A 19,651-nucleotide genomic window follows, 5' to 3' on the forward strand; every position below is an offset into this window, starting at 1 on the left:
TGAATCTACACATAGCATTTTTATGATCATTTGCTCAAAAGTCTCATTTCCGTTATTTGAACGACAACCCTAAGTTTCTTTCGAATTTGTTTTGAAATGAATGAAGTCAATGTGAAGTCAGTTCAAGTGCTCACATTGGTTTAATTAAATTGAGTGCGAAAACCAGCAGCCACCTGTACCGCCTATACTTTTTTCCCGTGCACGCGACGCTGCGACGGTCCCAAGGAGGAGGCATCATTGACCATCAAATTAGAAGGGCGCCCTCATCTGTTGTGGTGTAAATCATAACAATCAAGCACATGGTAACGAAGAACCTGCAGGGACACATTTGCCAGTGGCTGTGCCCTGCGTTCACGACTTGTCAAACTCCCGTCAAGCCCTCGATAAAGCATCGTGCGGACCCAGCAACATCAGCAGTAAACGTGGAAAGCTGAGTGAAAGGTAATGAAATCCTGCTTATGATTCTGAGCCGGCCTTATGTACATGTTCGTACTAGACAGTCAGTTGGTCCTTGATACAGGCACAATGTACGATTATAATACGTAGGCCTACATCATACATGCAGCTTGGGTAAATCCTAGCATGGTGGATCGGAAGGAGGGATCCTAGTATTAAAACGTATGCCAACTGTACGCTTTAAATTTGGAATCCGGCTTTGCAGTTATTATCTGGTTTGTCCCACCACTAACAAAAAGTGAAATTCAAGTTAATGCCATCCATTCATGTTCTGTTAGTGTTAATTATGTTGGGTCATTGAGCAGTTAAATAAAATCACCTGGGCGTATAGTATTAGTGTTTTTTCGACACAAATAATTTCAATTATTTCAGTGGCACCGAGAACCAATTTCAAAACGTGGCCAAGAATAAGATAATAATATTTTGACAGACGTGACAGAGAGGAAGTTGAGGGTCGGTGTGAATGTTACTATCATCTTTTAACTTAGGCACCACCTTCAAGAGCCCACCTCCCAATGGCAAATTCCTACCAAATTTCTGGACACCTCTTTTTAGATTGACCTTCCATTTCCAACCACTGGCGGCAGAAGGGGGAGGGGCTGTGGCCTCGGCCCCACTTGTTTGACTGGGGACTTGCCCCCTCCCCCCCACCTTTTGCAGGTCCTATAATGGGGTCGGGCTTAATGGACCAACCTATTAATGGCTTATGATACTTGATGGTCTCACACCTGGCCCATCAACTTTGAAAATCAATTTGTTGCCGCAGCTTCCAACTGAATTATAGGATACTTACAATGTACTTTTGTAGGTACACACGTGTACATGTACATTTTTGCTTGATTTTTACTGCCTATAATATTGATGCACATTACGTAGACCGAAAATTTAAATACATGAGTTGGAAGAAACGTGACAAAGACATTTCACCACACTGTTCAATGAAAATTTGCAACTGAGTCAAAGTGTACCAAATATCACTGAATATGGGGACTCCATGGTACAATGTACACTGCATTTGTACCATTAACCCTAACAGTCCCGAATGCTACAAAGTACTACTTAGTAGTAAAATGTGGTACTCAGCCCTGTCGCTTGTAAGAGGACATGACACTATTATTCTCTGAAGCCATAAAATACAATAGAGAAGACAATGTACCATACAGTGCTGTGGCACTATGAATGCATGGTTTCATTGTTCTCTGTACGAGTAACAATGGAAGTAACCTAGCCAGAATGAGTAAGTTGTAGTCCGAGGTCCTTCAGGCTCAGAGTGTTACGTAATATTTTGTAGTACCGAGTTCTCTAAGCCCAACAACGCCCGTTACTGTTAGGGTTAAAGGAGATCCATATTTGTATGTACTTCAACATTCATAGATTTCACAGAAGCTAGAGGTTGCACAAAATCCACAATGTTCCAAGTCAATTCATACTAGTACATGTACATTCCTCCGTGGGTAGAGTTGCACCAGGATTGTTTTTGGGGGGGGCGGGGGCAAACCACTTTTTATTGAGGGCGCATTTCCGGAAGAAGGAACGAAGCGCTCGTTGGCTATGAACTGATGAACTAACAGTACGAGGGGGTCAGTTTTGAGGTTTTCGTGAAAGCAAATTAGTCCCCCTTTTGCCATGTTTTTTATTTCTTTTGCTTTTCTCTCTCTTGTTTTTTTATTTTTCATATTTTTCCTGGTCCCAAAGGGCAGGGAGGTGGTTTACAAGCACCTTCTTTGCACTCCTCACAATGTATGTATGCTCAGGAATATTTAGCCAAAGTTTGTAAATATTTGCCATCTGGTGACTGACAGCATGAACTCTGTTTGTATGAATATGCTTGGTACAATGTTCATGTAAATATTGTAAATTTCATGGTATGGAATAGGGCTGAGTCGATTCGAATAATCACTATTCGAATATTCGACTTTCAATTTGATCGAATTTCCGAATATTTCTGAAGTACCGACCGGCAGATTGTTGATGAACAAACTATTATCAGTTACAATAATGTACATAATCACTTGAATAGCTTCTCACGTACATGTACGTCTGGGAGTATATATATATTCAGCCATGATTTAGCAAGATTTAAGAGAAAAACAATATTTCTTGCCCTGTTAAAAAGTTCTATTCTTTTTTAATTTTTTTAATTCATACTTTCCTTTTTTGAATGTTGTAAGGGGCAGTTCCACGGTGTCGGACGTACATTTTGGACACTTCAACAGTGTGTGTTATTATACTTAAAATCTTGATTTTGATTTTGATTAAAGACATCAGCTAGTTGGTACATTCATTTAATAACAAAATTTCTCACTCAGAATTATTATCCTTATAGAAACTGACTCATAACACCATGGTGTTGGACGTACTCAGAGAAAGTTAATTTTTGGAGTTTCCATTTTTGTATCACAAACTCTGTGAATTGCTAGGACCTGAAGAAGTAGTTTTCCTGTGTTTAGTTTTAGCAGACCCTTGTTAATAAACTTCAAGGCAAGACACATTTTTATCTTGTTGTGACTTTCAGATAAAGCATTTATTATATTGGTGTCGGACGTACATTTTTTGGTGTCAGACGTACACGTCCAAACTGACTTTACAGAATAGAAAGTAATCAGTTCAAACCCAAGCTTGTCTCATTTTTCTTCCTTCATGAAGGCTTTAGTAAACTTTCCAAACCAAAAAAAAATACCCAGCCATACAAAAATCATCAAAAGCAACTAGACAGGAATTGGATGATGGGGCATTCAATGAAACAGTACAGTATGAAGGAAAATATTGTCTAGAAATATTTATGCAAATTTTGCTCATTTAAACAAGTTGTGTAGTGTCAAACATTCAAACTAAAAAAAAAGTTTTCTACAGTTGACAATCCTTTAGATAAATAAATCAAATTAAAAGACAATTACAGACATGTACGTGTACCTGTAAGATCTTTTGGTCTTAGAACATGAAATTAAACATGTTTGTATGACAAATGCTGTGTGTGTACTAAGCTGCAATTTTAAAGATTTCCAGTGCACACTTCACAGGTTATAGTACACATGTAAAATCCAAAAAGAAGCAAAATGAGTAAATGTATATACCCTTTAGATGAGTGCAAAATCAAAGGAATGGGCTAGCAATTAGGCTGAGAGATTAACGTTTTCACTGAAATTTAAGACTAATGGCATAATGCTTTTAAAACTACAGTCTTACATTGTATGTTTCATAATAGGTACTATACATGTATATGCCATGGAAAGCATATACAAGTGGAACACCCCCTTTAATTCCTCAAGCAACACAAAGTTAAACCAATTGATTTTACATGTACCTTGAACAAGGGTATAAAAAAACACACACCTTTGTTTAGTCTGTGACAATTCTTCTTTCTTGATGTGGATTACATGTACATGTATACAACACCTAGAACTTTACTTGTCTTCATCAAAGCTCACACTGACATGACTTACTTCGGAATACATGCAAAGCACCTTTTTGTCCACACATGACACATGTGGATTGGCTTTGGGTCCTAATTATAACCTTATTAGGATGTGTATGTCCAAATAGCCAAATTTATGCAAATTAGTAAAAAAACAAAAGTGAAGCCTATTTGGTATTGTTACAAAAGGTTGGGGCCTCATTTCCATGTATGCAAATGAGGTGGTAGTGGTTTCTGTACAGTGTAAAAGCATTACATTGCCAGCAATGCATGGTTCTGATAGTGTTGGACATACAGGGTGTCGGACGTACACATCTGATTCCACAATTTTGGAGTATTTGAAAAAATAATCGGGGGGAGTTAATGTAAATTTGGCAGTCTTTTGCTGAAGGGTGCACCGAGGGGATAAAAAACTACGTCATTTTGGTGTCGGACGTACATAAGAAAAGTAAGTGTTATAAAATAAGACATTACATAGAATTTCCAAAGGAAAATGAAAATTCATTTCTGTCATTGTTTACTTATTGGGGCACTCTTCAAACTGTAACAAAACTGGAGAAAAATTATTATCAGGCTAAAAAACAGAAAATTGTCCAGAGGGGAAATATTTTCCCCAATTTCTCGGTATTTAAAACCAATTTTTCAGTATCATATAAAAGCCAAATTCTTGAATGTTGGTAGAAATAAAGTATGTTTCATGAAAGTATACACCATAAGCTTCAAAATGATATATAATTTGTCATATTTGGACCAGTTTGAAATTTTGGCCCAGAGGTTGATGTTTCCGTGGAACTGCCCTAAGATTTCTGCCCCTTTTCATTTGAATCTGCTTGAAAGAAGCCTCCATATTTAAAACAAAAGAAAATCCGTTTCCTGAATTGCATTCAAATATATTCAAAGTCAAAACATAATTTCAAATATTCAATAATTGATCAAATATTCGGATAATTGGCACAGCCCTAGTATGGAACACATTGAAAACCATGCAGTCCAAGTCCACTTCTAGCCAGTACCACAGTATATACTGGTAGGTTTATATGGCGTGTGCGGTAGTTGTCAGAGTAAATTGTTAACATGTATGTAAATGCTTGAAATACGGCAATAGAAACTTGAAGGAGTATTATACATGTGCCGTGTTATGTGTAGTAGCCCTACATGTACACTGTATGTTTCTGCTCTGGAATGAACATTGCCACCAGTGGCGTAACTGGGAGGGAGGACGCCGCCCCCCGGTAGCCCCCGCCCCCATTTGAAATCTACGAATCATCTCCATTGAAATGCAGAGTCTTCAGCTTACCCCCTGGAAAAAATGTGTCCACCCCTAGGCCCCCCCCAGACATTTAGCCCTATAGTTACGCCACTCATTACCCCTAACAGTCCTGAATCTTCCAATTTCAATGTGATTTTACACGCACCTTAGGAGAGTATAGGGATTCCTGCGGAAAAAGAGTCCAACTGTACTGCATGCATCCCTTGCATGTCCTGTTGCCTAGCACTCAGTCAACCTACCTTTCTACTTGTTCCCATAAAAACAAAGAACCGTTAAATAACCCTAGCTCTGTATGCAAATTGTATTTAAATCAGAGGATTTGAATTTAAGTCAGAGAAATTTTACGCTTTACTAAATTCATTTTAAATTTGTTTAGCCCATAAACCAAATAAACTAAGATACTGGTTGCATGCCCTGTTGAGATTTGTTTGTTTACCGTTTGTGCTCTGCTTCTAGTGTCTTGTTTCTGTTGCGTACGGTATTCTCAGTTGGGTTGTCTTTCCCTATTTATCTACTCTACATGTACATAACAAAGTCAGAAAAAAATGGTTAATATGTACTAATTTTGGAAGTGGACAACAGCATCAGTTGAAATAAGAGGCTGTCTATTTTTAAACTGCATTTTCCCACTAAGAGGTTTTAATCCAGGGCATTATGGTAGGCTGGACTCATTTCTATGGCAAGCAAGTTAATGAATTCGTAGAAATTTAATCCCAAATTGCCACAATGTGTAAACGTGGACTTTATTTTGCTCTGGGAGCAGGATAGTTAACTCCAAAACAGGATGTGTTAAATCTATTATTCAGCATGTATCCAGGCACCATTTTATTTATTCATACACTTTTGCAGGAAATGCGTCCATTATTTGTAAAAAAGAAAAAGGATGAATAATGACTCATCTGTCACGTTGACCCCCTCCACTGCCTTTCTGATTTCCATTTTTTTGGTTGATTTTTGTGGGTTTTTTAGGTGTCCGTTTGATCCTTATTGCAAATTAGCGATGTTCGTGCACAGCTTTAAGGTGTGTTCGTTGGAGTTCCTGAAGTGTACATGTAATTATCAGGGTCTCTTGTTCAGTGTGAAGTCACTGGTGCAGTTCGCAGTGACCCGATTTTTAATTGAGTCAACTGGCAAAATTCACAGAAGTCTTGAGCGTTGGGTGGAATTAAAGCTGGGCTGTCAATCACCCTCGCAATGTTCATAATCAAGAGTGACAAGGGTGAGTTGCTTGCTTGGCTTCAGTTCTGAGAAAAGGAAAGGAGAAAAGAAGGCCGTAAGTGCTGGCCCACAAAATAATGCCTGTGGACATCTTGTTCTAGTTTTATGGTTTGTTTGTGTCGTTTGTTAAAAAATTGAACCTGTAGCCATAGCTAAATTTTTAGGTGTTTTTTTCTAATAAGTATAAAAAAAATGCATAAAAGACAAAAATTTCAAACGAACAAGTGGAGTAAAAATTAAAAATCCCAGCCCCAGTAAAATTTGAAGCAACGCCAAGAAAGATAAAAAGTAATATCCCTAGCCAAAATTCAGACAAAAATAGTCACAAGCATTGTTGAAAAGTGTGACATGGTTTTATGCACAATCAGAAAAAAAAAGCAGCAAAATACTATCCCCAAAACAAAAAAGAACACCCTGGAATGGATAATTAAAACTTTCCCTTATTCAACAAAAAATTAATCACTATGTGTTTAGAATAGTATAGAAAATAAATAAGCTACATTGGCCCCTGAATCGTTAAAAATTGTTTCAGTTTTTTATTTTTTTAAATTGTATTTGTTTAGAAATGTTTCGGCTTCATCAGTTTTCTTATTCAGTAGTTTTTGTCTTGCTTAATGTTTGGTTTTCCACAAAACCCCCAAAATAATTTTACACAGAGCCATTAACCCTTGAAAAGATATAAATACCTGTATATTATAATTTATACCATACATGTGTGGCGTACATTTATGTACACAGGTGCATACATTTTGGACAGAAAGACTTCATGGAATTCTTTCAATGCTTGCTTTGTCATAATATTATTATCTTTCCATAGGGCTTTGACATGGGTGTTTCCAGTTTTATTTTCTTGGGGGTGGGGTAGGGGAAGCCAAGCACTTTTTTCCCAGTTGGGATTTTTTTTTTGGAGGAGGGAGCATTTGGGGGGGGTGCAAAACACTCATCAGCAACAAAATGATAAACCGTTATCCTACATATGTACATGTTCACGTGTCCTCCTCAGTCCTTCAAAATCCTTGTGGTAGTTTTGGAGGATTCTGGAGGATTGAGGAAGAATAGCCAAAAAGTGTGGCTGACTGCAAAGGATGCATTGTGTCAGCGTTATGCGATTAGACCCTGTGTTGTTTGTGCTCAGCCTGTCATGAATTCATATACATGAAATCATCCATACTGCTCCAGGATACCATTTGCAGTGTCCCAACACAACAACAGGAATTGCTGGAGGATTTTGAAGGATTTAGGAGGGTGCCAACTCCTGACAAAAATAGGGTCAATAGTGGAGGGAGTCAGTTTTGAGATTTTTAAAGCAAATGTCATCCTTGTTAATCTCTCCTTAATTTCTTTTGCTTTGTTTCCATTTGTTTTTTTCATTTTTCATTTCTTTTCCTGGTAGGGGCAGAACGACTTACCCCTCCTGATGCTCAGGACCTACATGTACATGCACAGACCTGTCAAAAACTTTGAGGTGTTGCTCAATTGCCGTTGTCACCAGCAATACGGTGTACATGTACATGTATTTTGTAAACCAGCTGTTGCATAGTACCGATGTGTACACATGTGCATTGCATAAAGTGTTGTGTATGTACAGACCTGTTCGGTACCTTGAACATGTGCGTTTAATTCAGGGACTGTAAATGTTCAAGTACCCAGGGTGGACAATCCTTTCTTTTTTTGTAAAATTAAAGAAAACTCAGTGAAAATACTCATTTGTGTTACACTCTGTACGCTCTTTTAAGCTGGATTTTTGTCAATTGCTTTCTTGACTGTTCCTCTTCTTTTTGCTATGGTAACCCTAACCTCAAAATCGCTCTAAACTTGTTTTCCACAAAGGAGATATTAAACCTTGTGTGGACCTGGTTTAATCCGCACTTGGTTTGCATTGCCTGCATTATGTGGACCTCTTTTGCTCACAAGATTACGCTTGGAATGTAAGGTTGGCACCTGCAAGCACCTGTACCATTATGGATATTGGTACATGTACATGGATGGACCTGTATTTTTCTGCTGAAAAAAATATGTATTTTAATACTTACATGTAAGACAGAAACAGACCAAGATGACAGTCAAAGCCTGTAATGAATCCAGAGGTATTTAAAAGAACTTCAGAGGCCCCAACATTCCGATAAAAAGTAGCAATGTGCTTATTTTCATTGAGTAATGCGATTTATTGAGAGTAATGCTATTTCCATTTATGCCAAAGAAAGAAGGTGCAAATTACATGCACGAGTAGCTGCCGATTTTGTTGCTTGCCCCTGAATGATGAAGAACACTACATGTACATGTACAATGTACATTCAGGTACCAGCACATAGTATGCCCGTACGTGCTCATCAGGTATATTATCACCATTACCTAAAGAGTAAAATGCACAGAAGAACAGGTAGTCATGGCTGTAGCCAGGATTTTTCCAGAGGGAAGGGGGAAGCAAAGCACTTTTTTTCTGAGGGGAGAGGGGAAATTCCCCAGGAGGTGAGACGCTGGTAAAAAAAAACCCATCGGCAATGAACTCATAAACTATTAATATTAGGTAGTGGAAGGTGGAAATTTCTGGATTTTTAAAGTACATTGGCGATTTTCATTTCCTTCCGTGTCTGTTTTTGTCTTCATTTCTTTCATTTTCCTCCTTTTCTCCTTTTTTAAAGTTTTTTTTTGGGGGGGGTGGAAGGAGTACCTCCTTTGTCCTCTCCCTTCCTGTGAGGCCCACGCATTTACCAGTACATGTGATACCAGCATGAGCAGTCAAAAGTGACAAGTTTTTGATGTCTAACGTGCTCAGACGAGCCAGGCAACAGTTGCCATGCAAGGAGTGATTCATTTTGCAACCCTGGAAATATGCAAAATATAAAAAAATGATAACCGTGTGTTGCCTTGGAAACATGCCCTTTTTACAGCCCAAATTAACTTGTCAGTGCCAATCGACCCACTGGTCCCTGTCAAACATAATCTAAATAATCCTGCTGGGCATGACAAAAGCATCAGAACCAATGAATTCACTCACGAGTGTGCTACCACACACACACACAAAAACACTTCTTTGTACGGTACACTGTTGCTCTCTCACCTTAATACAAGATAACTGCACATGTTGAACTGATGCCACTTACATCTAATTCAAAGTCCACCACGTACAAGTCATTGATCGGCAAATGATTTATAACTGTGGCTCCACCCATCCACGCGACGCACCAATAGCGCCCATTCATTGTGGCCACGCGCCTGGCACGGCCTTGCCTGCCATGTGGAAAGTGTGCGTACATAGGGAATGGACTGGGGGGGATAATCGCTGATTGTGCTTGTGTCGAGGGCATTCAGCTGTGTCTCTCTGTGCAGACTCTGTGTTTTGCCTTGCCCTGAGGAAGCTACATGTAGCTGCTTAATTGTCCCTGGCTTAGACCAAGAGATCCGTGCATGTTTACATGTATGTCGGTTGAATGGTTTAGTAACAGTATGGTTGCCTGATCCTGAGCAAACCAGCATGACATAAGCTGATTGCCAAGCCCTACTTTGTTATCATTGCTGCAAGTGTTTTTCCTGACGCTTCAAGGGGGCTTATATGAATGACGACAAACTAAACAAGTGCCTGCCCCGTCCATTGCTAAATCACCATTATTGATGGCAGGCTGCTGGGCAGGTTTGCATACAGTTGGGTGCAGCCGATGTTAGCTACCTCCCTCACCTGTTCCCTCCCGTGCTAATTTTGCTTGTTCTCATATTTTGTATCCTTGGTCATCACTTAGGGAGTTCATGGATGGAGCAGTGATTGCCGCAAGTATTGTAGCACCGTGGCAGGGGATGCAGGGCTGTGGTGATGACGCTGATAAAATCGGTGACAGAAGCCTACTTCTCATGTAGCTACCCTCGCTTGACCTCACTGCGGAAGGAGTAGTGGTGGCTTCATCCCTGCAGTTGCCCAAAACTCGCTCCTTCCTCTTAAAAAAATCATCAAAAGTAAACCTTGCATCGGAACATTCACCTTAAATCATAACCTGCTGTACTTGTCCCCACTGCCAGTACTTTGGCACACCAAGCCAGTCACTATGCAGAAGGCGGTGCGCTACGAAGAGACCCAGCTCCTCCACCTGGCTACCAGGGCCAAGACAGATCACATGATCGCCGGCCACCTCCAGAAGAAGAGCTCAGACACTTTGAAATGGAAGCAGCGCTTCTTTGCTCTCTACCAGAACCTTCTCTTCTACTTTGAAAGTGACACAGCCCAGCGACCCTTGGGATGGATTTTCTTGGAGGGTTGTTACTGTGAGCGCTTGCCGTCAACTCGGAACAGCAAGGACGAAAATAAGGTAAGTTTTTAAAAAAAGATCTTTGGGATATTTTGTGTTGAGTGTTGAGCACTATTTGCAGAGAAGATTCTCACTATTTGAATAGTTTGTGTGCTTACTGAAATTTATCTTTAAATTTGTTCCAATGGTATACATGTACCTCAGCCAATAAGTGCTGCATAGGAATGTCAGTCCAGTTCTTGTCTGTAAACTGAAAATAATGCCCAAGAAACCTTTTTATACACCTTGTTGAAGCCTGATATTAGTTGGAGGTTCTTAGATTTGATGTTACACTTACAATGTTACACAGAACATTTTTAATTTTGAAAAACTGTACTGATGTAATTAATAATAATAATAATAATTTCCATATACCGGTATTTATAAAGTGCAAATTTCATACAGATACACTGTACTATTGTGTTCAAATTCACTGTAAAGTGAAGACATTAAATGTGGTCCAGCCAATGGCAAACAAGGGCGCCTCTGGCAGCCACCAAACGACCCACATCCACCTACACATGTATATCTATAGAGAGGAGACAATAGAAGCAGTTACTGTTCCGGGATGTGGGAGGAAAACCTAGAGAAGAAATTTCCAGGTAAAACCCACGGAATCATGTACAGACTGAAACCCCAATCCACATGTGGACTGAGCCGGAAATCGAACCCGGGTCGCAAAAGTGAAAGGCGAGGAAAGAACTATTTTGCCAACTCGACACCCCAGTTGGTCTGGTCTGTTTTCTGACACTGTACTTGCCAACTTTTTGAGATGCCAGTTGCAGTAAAGCGGACCAGTGGTGTTTCCCTGATGTGCTAGTTTTTTTCTGCATGTGACTTCAATTCAAATACATCCACTTTGTGCATCATCATGCTGGCTACACTCGTGGACTGAAGCCGGGGAGTGACACGGGTTTTTAATCTTTTCTTCTTACAATTTCCACATGCGTAATTTATACTTCATAAAAAAAAAGGTGAGATTTTTTTTGAACAGATGAAATGCTACCCGTTTCACTATCTTCTTACAGGGATTTACATAAAGGAAATTCAGGAATCTTCGAGTAAAAAAGTTATACCTACATGTAACTGTCAGCAGAAAGCATTTTACGTTGGTCAAGCCCATGGTATTGCGAAGGGTATGGTACATTGTACATGTGTATCCCATGTGCGCCGGTAACGGACGTTATGCTCTCAAAGACATTTTCTGATTTCGTTGTTCTTGATTTCACCGTTGGACATCTGGGTTCAGAATATTTGCCTTTGTGAATTTTACATTAGTAGTCTTTGTGAGGATAGTGTAATAAAAGAAAACATGGAGTTACCCATATGGCACAAAACGAGGACCTCCAGGATAAAAACTAATCCGCCAATGGAAACCAGTCAAACATGTCAAAGGGACATGGGCAGAGACCATGCAGTGCTTGCTTTAAGTTTTGCAGTTTCAACCACAGGCCAACAGAGTTCAGCTTTGGTGCCATTCAACACGCACACATGTACATGTACACACAGCAATGCCACACTTATCATTTATCATGCTTGTTAGTTGAGGGGCCTCTTAGCCAAAGACAAATTGCAGGTGCCTAATGAAGATACACGTACATGTACATGTAGATTTCATACCCAATTGTGCTCCTCTGTCAGTATTTCAGTGTCTGTACCGGGGTACCGGTACGTCTCGTGTTGGCCGGAACATTCATGTGAAGTTAAAACCTGCCTGTACATGTATAGCACAGTTACCTACATACCGGTATACATTTACCCTGGTAGGTACCGGTATGTATGCATGATGATTGCACATGAGATACATGTATGTAATTGTCTGTATTTGTGCATAAATTTATCTAAACATTCTGTGCCCTGGTGGAAAGACCGTGTTTACACATGATTCTCTCACCGGTGCCCGTACGTAGTTCATTGGATACTCCTAAGTCTGGTCAATTTTAATTACATGCAGTTAAATAAATAAGTGCCGGTAGCCGCAGCCGCCTAGTCTTGAATCAAGATGTCTGTATTGTGCCTGCAGCCTTATGCAAGCACCATCCATAATTCATTAGATGCGCGGTGATACACGGAATGGCAGCCGAACAATAATAATGGATTTGTGGCCGAGGAATTTATAAAGAATTTAAAAGGGTGATCCGTTCAAGTCCATGTAACGGGTACCAGTATGACTTACATGTAGGTATTGGACTGATATGACTGGCTAACACGTGACGCCAATTAAGAAATCAAATCTATAAAACCAAGAAGTGACTTTTTACCAAATTCTGTTGCTTGTTCATTTAGGTGTTTACTTCACATACATAGAAAGGCCAAATAAAGGCTGAAATACAGTACACAAACTTTACAGTGGAAAAAAAGAACAGTGTACTGTACATGTACATAAATATCACATCACCAGTATTCTAATGGAAAATAATGCAGGTAGGATACCATAGTGTCTCACCATGGAGAACTAACCCAAATTGGTCAAAATGTAGAATTAATGCCGAATGGGAGTGATTTACAAAGTGGTAGAGTCCCTTGAGTGTTAACATTTGTACTCCCCCCCCACAAGAAAAGTCTAAGTTGTAAATACCGGTATTTCCGGCTTAACAATTCATATCGGTGACTGACACAGTAACTAGGATACCAGTATCTTATATATAAAAAATATGCACAAGTACAAGTACATGAATACTGCATTGGCCATTGCCCACAGAAGATGGTGGACATCCTAGTCTTGCCCCAAGACTGGTTTACTGTTTTGGCCAGTGTGCTGTGCAGGCAACATGCGCTGGCAAGAACAGCGGAATAGCACTTCTTGTAGAAGACACTATATTCACAAGAGATGAGCATACCACATGCGTTTAAGTTCATGAATAATAATGCACGTATGCTCTGTGGAAGACCCCGCACAATGCCAACTGCGGTTTTCAGCAGTGCGCATGTGCAAAATTATTCATGATAATTTAAGCTTGTGAGGTATATGCTCAGAATTTTTTGCATAAGCCTGCCAGATTTCACAAAACTTGTTTTCTGGCAGGTTGTCTCTTGAGAATATTGCACCCTCTAATCCTAACTGTCCCAAATCCTCCAATTTCAATATGATTTTAAACACACCTTATCAGCCCATTTCGCCTGCATGGTGCACCAGCCAAAACAGTAAAACCAGTCTTGGGACAAGACTACGTGTATGGACATCCCAGTGAGTGAGATGACCAACATGTTGAATGATTGCCGCATTGCATGGGGTAGAATGGCAAGAGATTTCGAGCCATGCACACTTGTTCTCTCTGCTGAGTACCCAGACTTCGTCCCCTAAGATTCGAAAGAAGGCTAGGGACAGGGCTTTTTCTGTTGCTGCCCCTCCGTCTGTGAAACAATTTACCCCAACGCATTACAACATGTACACGTACATCGTAGGACCTCAGTACATTTACTGTACATGTATATCGTCATTCAAGTCTGTTCTGGAGAAACATCTCTTCTACAGCTCATTGTTAATTGTCTTTCTCTTGTTTTCTCTCCTTACTTGTAAGCGCCTTGTTTCCTCAGGTAATTAAGTGCCATTTATTACATGTACATGTATGTACATGTACGCACATGTGTACATGTACATTAGTCATAAGTTTGGGTGTGCAACTTGAAATTTCTTGAGGTACACGTACATTGTAAATGTTGGACTGGTACAATGGCGTGGGGGATCGTTGAATCAAGTACCGGTATGTTGCTATTGATAAGATGGAAATCATGCTCATGAATAATAATACAAAGAAAGTGTCACGTGACTATGGAGGACGAAACATGGCCATCTGCTTATCTGCTATCACAATGGTTAAAAAAGCAGATTTTATGTCCTGGTAAGATGCAATTTTGACTTTTCTACTTTTCTGCCACCTCAAAGAGCAGAACGAACATTGGTTGGTTATTCATTTTTCTATTTTTCTGCTTTTCTGATTCAAGAAAAGCAGATTTTACTTTTTCTTCATTCGCTGGCGGCCAAAAAGTGGCCATCTGCATTTCTCCTTTCGAACGGGCAGAAATGAGGATCAAACATTTTGACAATAACCGTGAATGCTACTTTTTATCTTTTTGATACCGGAGGAGCAATTTTACATAGGCGGCCGAAAAGTGGAAAAGTGTAAAAGTAGAAAGTAGAAAAGTTGAATTCACGGTTGTCGTCAAAACGTTCAATCCACTTTCCTGCTTGTTTGACAGGTAAAAAGCAGATGGCCACTTTTCGGCCACCATCAAAAAGAGGAAAAGTAAAACTACTTTTGTACTAGCAGAAAAGTGGAAAAATGCATTACAATAAAATGGTCATTTTGCTTTTGAGGTAGCAGAAAAGTAGTAAAATAAAAATTGCATATTTCAAAGACGTAAAATCTGCTTTTCTACTATTCTGATAGCAGAAAAGCAGATGGCCACTTTTCATCCTCCATACATGACCTGTTTTTGGTCAGAGACACCAGCTGGCCCTATATTCAGTGCATAATTACATGTATGTGCTACTCAACAGCACAGTGCGTATGACCGTGAATTTGAATCAGCACCGAAGACATTCAGAGGTTCTTGAAGGTGAATCACAAGTCATATCCGATCTTAAGTCAAGTCACGAGCTATTCAAATGAACTGTGACAAATGCATTCTTCGGTCATCGTTCATCCCCCAGTGCTTGTGAGGGGCTGGTAATGTGACAGCTGACATCAGTGGCTTGTGACTGGACTTTTGATAAACTAGACTTGCAACTTGTTGGCAGCCTAGAAGGGCATTTATGCATGAATGTAAGCCTGCTGATCTATACATGTACATGTAACTGTTTGAAAATAATGGATTGAGAGGTTTCCTATCTTCCCGCCGCATGTTTACTATAGGACTTCAGAATTTTTCGCACATTAGTAATCATTTCACATATAAAAAAATGTCTTGAAAATACAGTCAATTTATTAATTGAAACAAAACCCATTGGACCCAATTAACTTAGCCCCAGTGTCCATCTTGCCATGAGGTACAAGATGAACTCTGGTTTGAATCCAGGTTTTTTGTTCCAAATTTGGGGCTCCTTCATTGCTAGCTCTCAACAAATAATCTGGATTTCACGCAGGTGAATAAAGGTATTTAACAGTTTTGTTGAAAAAGATTGTGTTTAAAAATCCAGCAAATGGAAACTTTCATAGGTTTTTTTTCATCATCCTACCTTAAAATACCAAATGCTGTTCTTATTCTCATGTTGGTGTTATTTATACACTTAACAGTTTGACATGGACACTCTACCGTGCATCACAGTACAACTTTGCATACATTGACATTTTCTTTGAATTCGGTCAGTTTTGGCATTCTGATTAACACTGTAGCCATTTTCATTTTGACTATGATTTCATTCCCACAAAGCAATAGTTAACTTTGATTTTTACCTCTTTTCTCCGCCTCCACCATGTGTATTTATTTCAGCAGTATGTACTTGATGTACTTTTATATGTACATAATCTTACTACATCCATAAAGTGGACAGGATTTGCCCTTTTTATGAGCAATATGTGGTCTTAAATGACCAGCCACGGAAGGATAAAAGGACACTGTTGTACCATTGCATTGAGCAATGACGGAAGTCATTTCTCCCATTTTCCTGAGACATTAATACCCAGGACAATCAAAAGACCTTTCAGAATCAACACAGGACCCTGGGCCGAGTGTGCTGGCCATTAGTGAATGGTTTGAACATACACGTACAGGTGCACCTGGCAGCGCTGGCCTGCTTTGTTCTTTCGCCAGACAAGACCTGTACTTTGGACCTAAAAGAGAGAGAGAGAGAGGGCTGTTCAGTTGAATGGAGAGCTTTTCCCTTGTTCTACATCAGCTGCAGCATGCATCATTGCCCACATTTGGCAGTCCTGGAGTTGTATGTTTTAATTGTTCAATGATAAAGGGTGGGTTGTGTTGATAGACCAACAAGCATCTGTTATATACAGAAATGCTTCATTATTCTCTTCGGCATATTTATAAGTTTTGCCCAAATGCATTGTGCCTATTCAGAGTGAATTGGCATTGGAGTTCATGTCAACTTTTGACTATCATTCAATCACTGACATCTTAGACTATTGGGTAAGAACTTTTTCCAAAATTGGGGGATATTTTCTCACATTACTACATAAGTAAATCTATTTTTATACACTTCAAGTAGGAAGGAATGATGTTCCTGTTAAGTAAGGGGCTTCCCAGTTTCTTCTTATGTTACTAAGATTAATTCTGGTAAGGAAAAGTAAAACCAACACACAAGGATTCCTCAAAAGTGCTCTAGGTGTTGCTCTCAAGCCTGAAAAAATCTGTACATGTGGGAATCAGAGGCACTGACAAGAAGAGGTGGGAGGAAAACCTTCAAGAAGATTCTGGGTAAAACCCACAGAATCAGGTAGGGACTGAAAACGCACTCCATACGTTGACCAAAACTGAAATGCAACCGGGGCTAGGCAAGGTAGGAACCTCTAAGCCGACGTGACTCATATATGGATATGTTACAACACTTGTATTGCCTATGTGTCCTGAGCTTCATTACTGAAAGTGTTTTTACATGTACATGTACATACATTGTACATGTACGTGTACATACATGTTTCTGCAGAGTCATGTACCGGTAGTAGGAAATGGGAAAGTTCTATTGAAAGATTTCATGATGAAATTTATACATGTACCCAGTGAGCACAGATCAGCTATAGTACATACAGTACATAGTTTTCCTGCAAACACATTTTTCCTTACATGTCCCTCACAATCAAGATGACTTGGCGAGTGCTATAGCTTGTTGCCAAGATCATGATATGAGATTAATACCAATCCGATATGATGAGCCTACCGGCACAATTGTGTAGCGGCACTGTGCATATACGTATACATGTACATGTACATATGGGTATACCGCTACCTGCCACAATATACACAAGGGTAGATCCAGTTGGGGGAGCTACCCTAGGGGAGGGGGGGCCAAAATTGTTCTTTCTTTTGATTTTTTTAAAGGGTGGCTGACAATTTGAAACTTCATGGTCTTTTTTTGGGTGAAGCTGCCTTTTGGGAAGAAGGGAAATGAATCGGACGCAAGGAATTGCCTTTGTGTCATATTTAAAAAAAAAAGTCACCCAGTGGGGGAGGGGAAGGGGAAGGGAGAGGAGGGCATGGCTCTCGTTGGCCTTCATGTGGTATACTACATAAGAAGAAAAAAGTGGATGAGATACAGTAGGTTGAAATATCTGGCAGGGATTTTTTCTCATTTCAAACTTCTCAATTAATAACTTTTCCAGTTTGACTGTCAAGAGAGAATGTAGGGCCCCAAGGTAAATGCATGTTTACGCAATATGTACTGGTACATTGGCATATCTTGTCATGATAGAGATCATATCAACAGAGGCATGTGACATGTTCACTTGGCAGTCCTTCAGCACAATCCCTTCCATGGTATAAAATCAGGCTTGGGCGCCAGGGTACATGTTTGTTTGCTGGAGATTTTTGCCACATCCAAAACATGACTCTGGAAGTGGTCAGTGCAAAGGGTCACCATGACACAAACCGTACCTGGGGAATCCTGCAGGAGATGATGAAAGAATATAAAAGTAATATTGATCCCTGGACAATGTTTTATTTTTTTTTAGTACAGAAGAAACAATCGGAAAAAGTACAGTGCATTGCTCATACCTTATGTGTACCGGTACATGTATGGTGTATTCTTGCCTCATACAGTATACATGTACATGTACGTGTACAATACCATATACACCGTACCAGATCAAATGGGACTCTATATGCACTGGTCACAGCCAGGGTCTAGCTGGCAGAGATAAAGATCTAATGATCTGGGAGTGTGTACAATGTAACAAATATGTACAGCTTATTAAAATCAATATTTGAACAGATGGAATGGGGATGAAGCTGGTGGGGAAGACTCCTTGGGTGCGCATGATATTATAATTTGCATCCATAGGGCCTATCTAGTGTCCAAAAAAATATGTCTTGTTAAGAAAAGATCAATGTCTCGATCATTTCCTCACAAAATTGTGTATTTAAATATGCGTATCGTCATCCTTGGAAAAATTAAGTGGATCGATTTACATGTAACTCATCTGATGTGTAAAATAAAGTTCTCCCTCATGTGAATTCATAATTATCAAATATCCAATTAAGGCACTGCATCACTTGTTACTTTAGTACATACCCGGTACATGTAGGTATATGTACCGCATGTGGCAGTTGGAATTTGATAACCTACCCTGTGCATTAATTGAATTAAATCAAGTGGCACATTGCTGGCCATGTCGTAACTACGGGAACGTATAGAAAATTAAATCAGTTCCCTTAGCCAAATCAATGCCGTATTGAACATAAAAGTATGTAATCAAAGTACATGTACGTACATATATTTACTAGGACTGGTGGGTACATGTACTGTACATGTACATCATGTGCTTACTTAGCTACGGTATAATGCTGCATGAATTGGAGACAAAGAACATTACATGTTCTGTGTAGCATTAGGCTACAGGTGCATGTTACATACATGTAGGGCCCATACGTGTACAGGTGCATGTTACATACATGCATGTTACATACATACATGTACATCCATGTTGGCCCCATACATGTACAGGTGCATAGTTACATATGTACATGTAGGCCTCATACATGTATGAGTAAAATGTATCTATTTTTTGAGTACACATAACGGTGGCTAATTCACTGGTATATGCTGATTTGAATAAACGGGTACATGTTAGGAAAAAACAGGTACATAAGTGCTCTCCCCGTAAAGGGTTCTGAGCGTACACTGTACATACACTGTACATGACATGTAGACTGTATGTATTTGGGTTGTCACTTTAATTACCATAATTGCATGGTACAGGTACAGTACATTACAGTGATATGTGAGTAATTCCAGAAATTAGGGGTTCAGGATTTTTTTTGTGTCCCTGTGACATCTGACATATGATTTTGTAAGTTCAGAACACATTTTCTAATTTCCAAGAGTGATGAATTAATGCAAATTAC

General features: G+C 39.6%; 1 protein-coding gene across 3 annotated transcripts in view; it reads left to right on the forward strand.

Moving 5' to 3' along the window:
• The first annotated feature begins 283 nt into the window (after nucleotides 1–283).
• LOC110987341 (ras-specific guanine nucleotide-releasing factor 2-like) overlaps nucleotides 284–19,651 on the forward strand; it is an 83,129-nt gene continuing 63,761 nt past the window's right edge. For 2 of the 3 annotated variants that reach the window (XM_022250005.2, XM_022250021.2), the window contains exons 1-2: nucleotides 284–441; nucleotides 10,097–10,657. In XM_022250005.2, the coding sequence (XP_022105697.2) occupies nucleotides 10,397–10,657 (261 nt within the window). In that variant the 5' untranslated portion in view covers nucleotides 284–441; nucleotides 10,097–10,396. Of the gene's footprint in view, nucleotides 442–9,613; nucleotides 9,778–10,096; nucleotides 10,658–19,651 lie in introns of those variants that run through there. The other variant, XM_022250012.2, reaches the window with a different exon arrangement.

This window comes from Acanthaster planci, linkage group LG05, assembly GCF_054643075.1.
Source record: "Acanthaster planci isolate LZ-2023a linkage group LG05, COTS_SCS, whole genome shotgun sequence".
NCBI classification, from domain to species: domain Eukaryota; kingdom Metazoa; phylum Echinodermata; class Asteroidea; order Valvatida; family Acanthasteridae; genus Acanthaster; species Acanthaster planci.